The sequence below is a fragment of the Cyprinus carpio genome, chromosome A12 (assembly GCF_018340385.1).
Source record: "Cyprinus carpio isolate SPL01 chromosome A12, ASM1834038v1, whole genome shotgun sequence".
Taxonomy (NCBI): domain Eukaryota; kingdom Metazoa; phylum Chordata; class Actinopteri; order Cypriniformes; family Cyprinidae; genus Cyprinus; species Cyprinus carpio.
In genome coordinates, this window is record NC_056583.1 from 4,695,283 (window position 1) to 4,707,780 (window position 12,498).

A 12,498-nucleotide genomic window follows, 5' to 3' on the forward strand; every position below is an offset into this window, starting at 1 on the left:
TGAAAAGTTACAGTAAGGACAATTATAATGTTACAAAAGATTCTATTTTAAGTAAGTGTTCTTTTGAACTTTCTATTTATCAAAGAATTCTTAACAACATTTTTGGAACTTGTTTTCAGCATTAACAAGAATAAGAACCATTATGTTTAATTGAGCACCAGTGATAATTAAAAATAAGTGAGCACCAAATCACCAATTATTAGAATGATTTCTAAAGGACGATGGCACATGAAAATTCAGAGTAATGGCTGCTGATAATTCATCTTTACCATCACAGGGATAATTTTTAAATATGTTCAAATACTAAATATTTATTTTAAATTGTAAATATTTTTCACAGTATTACTGTTTTTACTGTATTTTTTATTAAAATTCTGAACTTTTGACAGATCATTCATATATTTATATTTATAATGTTAATATTAATGATACTCTCACATTTTTATTTAAACAATAACACGCTGATGAGAATAGCTCCACGGGTCATGGAGCTGATGGGTAAGTCACCTGTATATTGAGCAGTGTGGCTCCAGTCCTCATGGCCTCACTGACCTCCAGGCTGTATATAAGCTGAGGGAAACGGGGAGGACTCTGATTGTTGGGGGGCAGCACTTCAATATACACCGTAGTGATGGAACTTCTGAAGAAACAAAATGAACATGATTTATATTCCTTTATTTGACAAACGTATTAAGTATCTCACTCAGGGGAACGACATGATAGCTAATGCATCCCCTCCAGCTACTAACTATGCCACCCCAGCCACAAAACAATCAACAATGCAAACTATGCAACATTTTTCAATTTCCTAAAATGCTATGGCTTTCCAAAATCAAGTGTATATATATATTAATATATTATATTAATTAATTATATTAATCAATATATATATTAAGGATTTGAACAGAAAAGTGTTCAAAAAATACAAAATAAATAAATAAAATAAATAAATATGTAAATAATATTTGGAAATATTCAAATTAAATATATATACATAATAAATTATATTCTTATATAATGAGTATATAATTAATAATAAATTAATAATATAGAAAATGTTATTGATCAATAAATATATAATATATATTTATATATTATTTATTTATTAATTATATATAATATATTAATTATATATTATATAATTTATTACCTATATATAATTAATTTGTACATTTAAAAAAATATTATTCACATTTTTATTTTATTTTATTTATTTATTTATTTGAACACTTTTCTGTAAGTCTAGCTAATAATGGCAGTCAAATTGCTTAGGTTTTTTTTTTTTTTTTTTTTTGGATGTTTAGTGAAAAACAAATCTGGTACTGTCATGGTTTTATGAGATATTGTATCAAGGCACTCATAAGCGTGGTTGAAGCAAATTAGATGGGGGAGTATTTTCACATTGGAAATGTTCCAATATGATGAATTTGATGCCAGCACTCTCATAAAACTTTAAAACAGAAAAATAAGAGATGGAAATAACTACCCTGTGCTCACCAGCTCAGCTGCCATCTGTCCAACACATATAATAGCTTTCAACATAAACCCCTCTACCTCAATAAAGTGGATTTCAACCAAGTAGTGGAGAAGAACTTCGAATTTAGGTTGATTTGTTGTGAATATTAGATGCTTTTAAACTTGCAAAGTGAAACAATGAATTTCCTGAACTTTGCTTGCCCTCATTCTATTTCTGCTTCATTCATCTGTATTGATTCAGCAGTCAGCAAGGATTACAGAGGGCAGCGGCTGGTATGAATTGGACAGGAGGGGAGATAGCAGCAATTAGAGTGAAAAGCCCTTAATTTCCGCTCTTCCAAGTGTCAGATGGACAAGAGCAGGGGCCAATATCGGCAGAGTGTTCTTGGGGATATTTCCGAAGCAAAATCTGTCTCCATGTGGCATTGTATTGATCTCAAACTGGGTATGCTAGGTTAAGTCTTCTGTTAGAGAGTAAGAGACACACTCTTTTTCAACCGGCATTGGGCTTTCAGTTGATTTACCTTCTCTGGGACGCAGGACCGTTGTCAGAGGCCCTAACAGTGAGGGCGTAGGAGCGGCCCACGGTCAGGTTGACACTGGGCAGCACGGTGATCACTCCTGTGTAGTCATTGATGGTGAAGTGTCCCTGATCCCCCGCCAAGATTTTGTAGCTCACCAACCCGTTGGGACCCTCATCAGCGTCCACTGCTGTCAGCTAAAAAAATTAATTGGAGCTGTTACTTCAGAGGGGACATGCAAAGGTGCTTATTCACGTTCATCACTGTCCAAGCTTCCTCTCTGGACCAGGCTGAATCACGAAACCTGCCAAGTACATGTCCGGGTCCGGTATATATATGCTTAATCTTTTTGCAAAAAGTACTTATTTTGATCAATAAATATAATTTCTATATTATTAATATAATATAATTTATTATCTATATATAATTCTATTTTTATAACTCTAAAATATAATTATATTTTTATTATTATTATTATAATTATTATAATTTTTTATGAAATGTAAAAGGTGACCCAGACACATTTTTTATTTTTTTGGAATTACCTGCTAATAATATGTTGCACTGATTTTTCTGACTCACTGGTTCTACAGACAGGGAGATAAGGATTTATTTCAGAGCCTTTATAAAGTGACAACTAGCAGCATATAATAGAGCAGTTAACCTTTTAGATGATACAACTTGTACTTTTTAATTTTGACTTCTGGGGTCAATCTTTCAGCATGTCAGAGCAAATCTACGCCCTGCTCATGTTCTGACTGCAAAGAAATCATTTATGCACACATTTCTAAAGAACATTCCCATTTAGACAAAGATTAAACAGAGATCTGAGCAATTATTGCAGCAATAAGCCCCTCATAAATGTGGAACTACAACCATTAATTCAAATGAGTGGATTAAGGGTGAAAAGCTCTGCAAATATGATTTTGCCATGTTTTCCAGGAAAGAAATCTAAACATTTCTAAAACAAGGTCAATGCATTTGAGAAGCAAAATTGTATAAAATACATATTTTTAGAGAATATATACATAGCTTATTTCTGACTGTATTTTCTACTGTATAAAGTATATAAAGCACAAATCAAAATATATTATCATACAATAATAAGGCTAAGTAAGTAAATTCATGATTTTTCTTAAAGCATGCTTAGATGTCTTTCTTGGAAAATCAAACAAAATGGTGTTAAAGAAGTGATTTTATTGCAGTGGAAAAGTATCTTATTGATTACCTGTAAGACTGTGTCTCCAGGCTGCATGTCTGTATAAACATTCACACTATAGGAGACGTTGGGGAAGGCAGGCGTGTTGTCATTGGCGTCAATCACAGTGATATTGACAGTGACTGGAAAGCTCTCCTGAACTCCATCTGAGGCGGTCATCTACAAAGAAGTAACGAAACTGTTAATATTAGACAGAGACAGAGAGAAACACATTCAACGCACTGGGAGGAACCACATTTGCCTCTTAATTTCATAATTGCATATTGTGCACAGATAAATCACTGTAAATCAGCCATTTTAAAAAAGAAAAGCTAAAAGCAAAATGTGAAAATTGCTGCTAACTACACAGCGGCAAATAGACACTGTGATATAAAATGCAGATAGCCTCACACATGTTCCCTTTGCTTATTGTGAAGGCTAAATTATTCAAATGAATAATCTTGCGTAGAGTGTACAGTGCATTGGCGGTACTCCCAACTGCCTCACTAGCTGTCAACTAGACTAATGGGAAATCACAGAGAGGTTGTGGACAGCACTGTGGGAAGGGCGAAGTGTTTCTGTCAACCTCCACATGGAATGAAAGAGCTGAAGGTCGAGCACAGAAGGAGGTAGTCAAGTCAAAAATCATGAATAAAAGACAACACAAATGAAAACATGTTAATAACGGATGGTCGGATATGGATTTGTTTTATGACAATGAAAATATAAAGGTGATACTGGACTATATAATCACACAATTTTATTTAAATATACTAAACACATTCATATCTGCAATCAAATTTAAATTCATGTTACATAATATATGCTAAAATATATATATAAAAAATAGTTTAGAAACGAATCAATTTTGAAACAAAAATTTGAACTTGATAAAAAATAAAATCTGTAAAATAAATATATAAAAAAAAAAATATATATATATATAATATATATAAATATATATATATATATATATATATATATATAATATATATATATATATATATATATATATATATATATATAATATATATATACTCCAAATAGGATTCTGTAATTCGATTATAGTATTTTTTCTTTTCTTTTTTTTTTGCACAAACAACAACAACAATAACAATAATAATAATAATAATAATAATAATAATAATAATAATAATAATAATAATAATAAAAGTAAATACTGTAACCAGTACACAACAGTAAGGTTTGGACTGGTAATCATAATTTTGAAAAGACCAGGTAATGTTAATTTTACACACAGTACAGAGCAAATATGACATAACGGCAAATGGCAGGATTAGCAGAAGTGTGCGAGATTTGTGGCATGAAATGTTTATTATATATATTTATATAAGACTTGCTTAAAATGCATATTTGCTGAATGCTGACAGTATATGAATAAAGTTATATAGCATTTTCTATTCAATTATTAGAACAGTTAATCAAAGACAGTAAACTAATGAAGATGGAGAATGTGTGCTCGTGTTTGGTTCTCAGCACTTTCAAAATTAAAATCACAATAACAATACTTATCAGCCAAACAGAAAATTATCAGCTGATGCCATTTATTAAAAATGGCAATTATTGGCAATATGTCTGTTAACCACTTTCGACCACTGCTTCATTTATGGCCTTTGCTAAGTTTAGCATCACTAACTACTATTGCTAGTACTTCAGTCAGTAAAGCCTAAAGTATAGTTTGGGTTTTATACGTAAACCAAGGTATGAAAACTGTGGGAATTTCATCATGAGCGCAATACACATATACTGTTTGTGGGCACCACATCATCAAACATTGTGAATCTCACATATGTGCCTTATGCTGGGTACACACCAAAAGATATTTTACATCTTATAAGATTTTCAAAATGTGATAGACCACAAACATGAGGATAAAAAATCCTAGATTTAACCGTTTTGCTCCTATAGTGTGTGGTGTGCCATGATGTGACAAAGACAGCACACCACACACGAACAGATTTTCAACCAAAATCTCGATTGTGAACACAGAAAATCTTGCGAGACTTCAGAATAAGCATGGCGGACGATATGCAGGAAGAAATTGCAATGATAGTGTGGGGGGAAAATCGGCCCAAAATCAGCCGGATTACCTTTTTGTTTGTTCCCAGAATTAATTATTATTATTATTATTATTATTATTTTCAGTAATTAGCTTGTGCACAAGGTGGCAACACTGTCTCAGGCTGTTTTCAGTCGAAAAAACCTTGCACGCTGTACACAAACATATTTGCTTTTGCAAGTAATTTTTTCTTTTTCTTTAGTAAAGCTAATAGGCTCAGTAGCTTCTGCAACTTGAGCACAAGCATATAGTCTTGTTGTTGTTGTTGCTGTTACTAGGGTCGAGACATGGGGTGATGACATCATCGTTTCACAAAATATACGGATTGGCTGTACACACAAAAACATAAGGGCGCCGTTTTCAGATTAATCCAAATTAATTAGTTTAAAAAAACAGCGGTTTCAGGCTCCAAAAATGCCGATATGATAAAACTTTTTTCCTTATACATCTAAACACGTCTTTTTTTAAATCGCACATAACCTCGGGAGAGAAATAGTGCAGATACTGGACAAGAATGAAACTTTCTAGTATGAAAGCAGACTTTCTAATCCGAAACTTTCTTTTGATAACTGACCTTCTAGTTTGCTATGAAATGAAGCATACTTTGAAGTGGAAAAAAAAAAAAACTCAGGCCTATTATGGACGTAATTAACCAGCATGAACACGCTGGTAACCACCTAACAACATCACCGTAGTATGCTAACAAGTTTTTGCACATTTTACTGATACCAAATAGTGCACTTTTTTTGGCAGAAACAATGGTCACCACAGTACATTTTCATAGTGGTTAGCCTTGAAACGCTGCTCAAGGATGTACTATCTCCAAAAATCAGCTGCACGCGCAATACTTTCCTCTGTGTTATTTCAGAGAACAATTTCCTCCAAATTAACCATGTCATGGGTATTACAACGTGGCCCAACAGACTCATTTAAACGAATGGAAACAATGTTTATCGGCTACAAAGACAGGACAAATGAGATACTTGATATTCCATTGCTCCGGCAAACACAGTTCATCTTGTCGCAAAACAGATAATGGCATCCCAAAGCAGCCATTTGTTTGTGACATGCTAGCCTAACACTGCACAGTGACATCACCGGCGGGACCTGAACTCCTCTGTTCCCTTAGACGGGACCAGCTGGTTTCAGTTTCTGAATGAATCGGTGCTCAGCAGGCATGAGACACAGTGCAGTGAATGTTAAGTCCTGCAGGCCATTTCCCATGAGCTGACAGCGACACACGTCTGACTGAGAATCAGCATTCATTCACACCCTCTGCCACAATTTAGTGTTCTCGTACCGTAATTACACACTCCTATAGAATCGGGCACAAAGGTCTTTTCAGCATGAAAGCATGGTGAGAAATGTCTAGTGATAAGCCCAAAGAATACGTCGGTCTTTATGTGTACGCTGGGGTATGCATACAATGCATTCCCTTTGCAGTTTTTTAACAGCACATACTCTGTATTCATTTGTTTGTCCACAAGGCCATTGTTTCACAGCTGAAAAACAAATGAAGGAGACAGAGCAACAATAAACTACGTTGGCCTATTTCAGGAAGCTGGTTTCACTGGCTGTCCAGGTGAATTTGTAGTAAACTTTAGGAGATTCAGTTTTTTGGGGGGTTCAAGAAGATGGATTGGTTTTTAGCGATGTGCACTGGCATGGTGACTTGCACTACATGGCTAACCTTTTTTATTTATTTATTTATTTATTTATTTTAATTAAAAAAAAGCTTTGAGCAAAGTGACATCTGATGAAAAAAGTCACTCAGAGGAGTGACTTATTCTTATATATATATATATAAATAAACTTGTAATTTAAATTACTTTAAATGTATGCTTTAGAATATATAAAGCTTTTAAAATTGCTAAGCTAACATGTTTTCTTTTAGGCTCTTTGTGAACCTGTAAACCTTAATAATTTAATAAATTCAGTTAATTCACTTGCATTAATAAAGTCAGATATTTTCTTTCAGCTGCCGTCTCAAACTTTGGCAGCAGCTGTGTTTTTTCCTGCCTTGTAAACGCATTTAAACTCAAGATCATGGCAATTTTCTTCAAACTGATGCACTCCATGTTTTGTGTGATTGGCTGTTCACAGATGTCACACTTTCAGATGCACATGCTCTAGAGTTAATCGTCTGGATCAAATCCTGAGTTGATAGAGAATGAGCATTATGAACCCGCTGAACCTGATCTAAACTGGGCTGAAATTATTTAGTTTGGTGAAATCTAAAGATCCTCATATACTTCAAGCGAAATCGAAGAACTGGTGTGACATCACTTTTAAGAAAATCAGGACAAAACGATGTACGTTTGGAGTTCATTTAGAAAGTTTGAAACAGCTTGCCAAACTGAAATTTCCATAAAGAATCACTGGTCTGTGGAGTTTACGCAGTTAGTAGTTGTAGCTATGGGGCTCCGCCCACCTTGACATGGAAATCTTTTCTGGTTCATTTCTTCTGTTGAGTCCACTGAGATCATATGTTAACCCATGAACACATTTATAGTAGAAACTGAAGAAGTAATTCTAATTGAAAGTAACAATGTTGGCAAACACTATACTGCTGCAAAAATATTTCAAACTTCTTTTTACCCCTAAGCGGAGACTGAAATTGAACTTTGCTGCAAGTTTATCAGGGCCTTAAACAAGGACTCTGTTCACCTGGGAATCAGGCATGCCAGTGTTGACAGACCTTTGAAGATGGCTCTTCATAGAGATTAAACTAAATAATACAATTTATTTGATTGAACTAAGGGCCACTCTCCTCACTGTTGATTGCTCATTTCCGTGATTCCTCAGTAAACCTATTTCAGTGATATCTGTCAGATAGAGCCTGTGCACTCGACATGTTGGAGTTGTGGCACTCATGTGGGAGACGCAAGTTTGCATCTGGCATGGGGAATTCAATTATCCAATGCCACTACTCTCTCTCTCTCTCTCACGATTTCCTGCCTCCTCTTCACAGTGTCATTCTAATAAAGAAGCTCCTGCAATAATAAAAACAACCAAAAAAAAAAACATCAGGATGGATCAAATATAACACTAAGGCATCATTTTGCATCAAGTCTGACAATGTTTTGGCTGAAAATAGATAATTTAAAAGGTTTGACATCAACAAATGGTGAGTTAAGCGTTTAGAGTGTACTGTACTTCAACAAATAATGGTGAAATTGGAAACTGTTGCCACAAAAATTGTTGTTGCTACAGAGACAGTCTTACTCAAATTTAAGAGGGAAATCAAACCTAGAGTCATGACATCACTTGAGTTTGGCACGTCAAACTAGACAGCTCAGACATCTCAGTTAGCTCCAGGTGGAGTCCTTCATGTCGGTCCCTTCTGCTTAAAAACAAATTCAAGGACTTGCGCCTCCAATAAGAGTAAGTAAGTGAACTGCATTACTGAAAGACACCATTACAAAAGTTATGTCATGTGTATATGCAGCTGAGAAGGAAGGTTAGCAACTGCTACTGTCAGGAAAGCAGGTAAAACAGCTAGCAGAGAAACAATGAAATTTTATATATATATATATATATATATATATATATATATATATATATATATATATATAAAAAGGACGGCCCTGTATATAGACAGACAGACAGATAGATAGATAGAAATTAAAAACTATTTTTTTATGTTTTTGAAAGAGGTCTCTTATGGTTTGAGATAAAAAATACAGTAGAAACAGTAAAAGTGTGAAATATTACTGCATTTTTTTCAGGATGGAAAGTTAAGAAGAGTATAATTTACTCAAAAAAAAAAATCGATAGTAACATCAAAAAAAATAAAAAAAAAATAAACGTTTTTACTGTTATTTTTGATCAGATTTGATTTTTCATTTTAAAAAAAATTGATTGATATTCTGTGGTTTTGTTATAATTTCTAGCAATAACATTTAATAAATATGCACTATTAGTGATATAATGCAGTAGACACTTTAAAGGTATAACCAGGAATATTTTTAAAGCTTATTATTATAAGGTATAATTAATTTAACAGATTATACTATAGTTTAATTAGGATATATATTATCATAATGCCTTATATTTATAAAATGTCGGGTTAGTCAGCTACTTCACTACCCTCCACTAAACTCAGCTACTGAACTAAAATAATAATAATAATAATAATAATAATAATAATAATAATAATAATAGCTTAGACAATCCTTTTACAATACATTATATATTCTGGCTTTGTAGAAAATGGTGCTAAAAATGTCAAGCGTGTAAGTGCGCCAACACACAATTCCAGCAAAAGTGTTTCCATTAACCAGGGAGATGCACTTGTGTATTCTTTGTGTAGGTCATAATAGTATGACCCATACTGCCATAATTTCCCTGGTCCTAAAAATACCATTGTTCTCTCTCATTAACAGGCTGACAGCACTATAATGCACTCCACTGTATCACTGTAATATATGTCAGAGACTAAAATAACCCTGGACGTGCTCAGTCAGTGTTAATTCAAATCCATTCACCACCAAGTAAAAATGTGGGGAAAACAGCAATCACCTACATGGCACCAAATGGAGATCTTCATATCTCTGTTGTGCAGTATGATAGGCAGGGAAATATGGTGCTTTTGTGTGAATTGTATAGCAGGACCCGGAGAGAATTACTGATAGCATGACTGCAGTGCTCTGCATTGTCCATGTGACCTGATGCAGCGTTATGATATTCAGCATTGTAACTAACTACAAGTACCAACACTACTGAAAGCTGCAGTATATAATATGTTTTTGTTAAGATCTAGCAATATCTAGCAATCATTATGTCGAATGTCAGCGTTGCCGAACTTTGGTAACATTATGCATTTTAACACGATAATGGGAGACAGGTACCTGCTCAAAACATATTATTTATTTATTTATTTTGATGGTAAAAAAAGATTGCTAAATAACCAAAAATAAAAATACATACATACATACAAACATACATGCATACTGTACATACATCAAATCAAGTTATATGAAAAATGTCAAGGAATTTTGAGTTGATCAATTAATTATTAAAACACACTATATATTGAGTATATATAAATACATTAAAAATTAATTTTCTGTTTCTGAGTGGAGATAAAGTGCAAAATGCCAGATACTGACATCAGACATCAGAATTAACAAAGAAAGTCTCTTTAAATTGATTTAAATGGATGAAATTCTTGGAAATAAAACTGTATCAAGTAGTTTGACTTAAAATGTTGTAATTATTTCAGTAACACTTTACAATGAGGTTCATTTTTATTAACATTAGTTAACATAAACTAACAATGAAAAATACTTGTACAGCATTTATTAATCCAAGATTATATAAATTGCAATATTTAGTAATATATTATTAAAATCCAAAATTGTATATGTTAATATTAATGAATGCACCTGAGCTAAAATGAACCAAATATGAAGAGTTGTACTTTTATTAATGTTAACAAAGATTAATGTATATTTTTTAATATTTTTTGTTCATTTTTATTTATTTTTTTTTTATTAATTAATTAATGTTAACTAATAAACTTTATTATAAAGAGTGCCATCATTTCTTAGATAAAAATGTCAAGCAGTTTTGTTAAAATATTATACATTTTTGAGAAAAAAAAAATACACTTCTGTCTACACAACATCACAGAAATGACTGAAGACCTTCATGACTGTGTGACAAGATCAATAAACCTTTTAAAATGTCAGAGAAAAAAAATAAAAATAAAAATATATTTGAAATGATGATCACGATGTGTTCCTCCACACATATTCATGGTGTAATTCAAGGCTTTTTACTTGATGATTTCATAAAATTCCAACTTTTGTTTATAATAAATGGTCTGAATTGGAATAAATTTTCAAAACCTCATGAAAACAACATGAATGCAAAGTCTTCATTTCTAAGAACTTGGTACATGGCCAACAAGATTTCTTAAAAAATATATCTTGTCATTGTCCCACATCACGTACTTAAGAAGAGCCACTTGTCTTAGAGAATCTATACGACCGCAAGGCTTGCACTTGATCAGAATTCCTTTAGTGGAGTGTGCAGTTTTAAAAATAACCCCGGAGCGAAAAATCAAGTAGTGTGTGGTGAAGCAAGTTTAGACAAAGTCCTTGACATGAAAGCTGCAAGCCGCAGTGACAGAGACAGAGCTAAGCAGGCTTGTCAAGGAAAGGTGGCACGGAGCCCTTACCGTGAAGGCATAACTCGGCTGTTCTTCATGGTCCACGGGCCTCAGTAGTGTCAGGTAGCGTGCGATCCCACTGGGCGTCACTGCAAAGATGCTGTTGTAGTTGTCCAGAGAGATGTGCACCATGGGATCTTTCGTCTGCAGTGGAAATAAATCACCTTAAGTTCCCGTGTCAGAAGGCAGAGACATCAGAAGATAGAGCATGCTGGGAATATGACTATACAAATTGCTAAGCACGAAAAAAAAAAAAAAAAACCTCATAAAACCCAGTGCATTAGAGAAACACACTGTATAAGGGAGAACTCCAGTAAAGAGAGACATAAACAACTCAAAACCTTCTAAAATAAATTTCAGAAGCATCAACTTGTGAAATTTAAGACATTGATATGTGAAATAATAAAATAAATAAATAAGGACCATAAATATCTAAAGAGATTATACAAGAGCAACAGCATTCCAAGACTTTCATGCTTAAGAAATGTGCAAAAATAAAGCATTTGAGGCGTTAAAGTGTTGTATTGGCACTGAGGTAAAACATAATGTAATCATGTACACTACCGAAAGTTTGGAATAAGAAGGTTTTTCTAATGTTTTTCAAAGACGTCGCTTATGCTCACCAAAGTTACATTTATCATGATCAAAAATACAATAAAACATTAATATTGTGAAATAATATTAGAATGTAAAATAACTGTTTTCTATTTGAATATATTTGAAATGTAATTTAATCTTGTTATGACAAAGCTGAATTTTCAGCATCATTACTCCAGTCTTCAGTGTCACATTACCAAAAAAAAAAAATGAAGAAAAAACAAAGTGCCCAAAAATGTATAATTGTTCTTATTATTATCAATGTTAAAAATATTTTTTGCTGCATATTATTTTTGTGAAAACATTTTTTTCAGGATTATTTGATTAATAGAAGGTTCTAAATAACATATTTTATTTGAAATAGAAATCATTTGTAACATTATAAGAAACCTTTTTTTGATTGAAAAAAAAAAAAAAATTCACTGTCAATTCTGATTGAAAACAATCCAGA

At 33.0% G+C, this 12,498-nt stretch overlaps 1 protein-coding gene across 10 annotated transcripts in view; it reads right to left on the reverse strand.

The window, feature by feature from the left end:
• The window catches only part of pcdh15b (protocadherin-related 15b), a 179,290-nt gene that overhangs the window by 83,833 nt on the left and 82,959 nt on the right, over nucleotides 1-12,498 (reverse strand). For all 10 annotated transcript variants that reach the window (XM_042767219.1, XM_042767212.1, XM_042767211.1 and 7 more), the window contains 4 exons: nucleotides 11,460-11,594; nucleotides 3,226-3,375; nucleotides 2,001-2,194; nucleotides 508-640 (listed from right to left, as the gene is read on the reverse strand). In XM_042767219.1, the coding sequence (XP_042623153.1) occupies nucleotides 508-640; nucleotides 2,001-2,194; nucleotides 3,226-3,375; nucleotides 11,460-11,594 (612 nt within the window). The remainder of the gene's footprint in view (nucleotides 1-507; nucleotides 641-2,000; nucleotides 2,195-3,225; nucleotides 3,376-11,459; nucleotides 11,595-12,498) is intronic.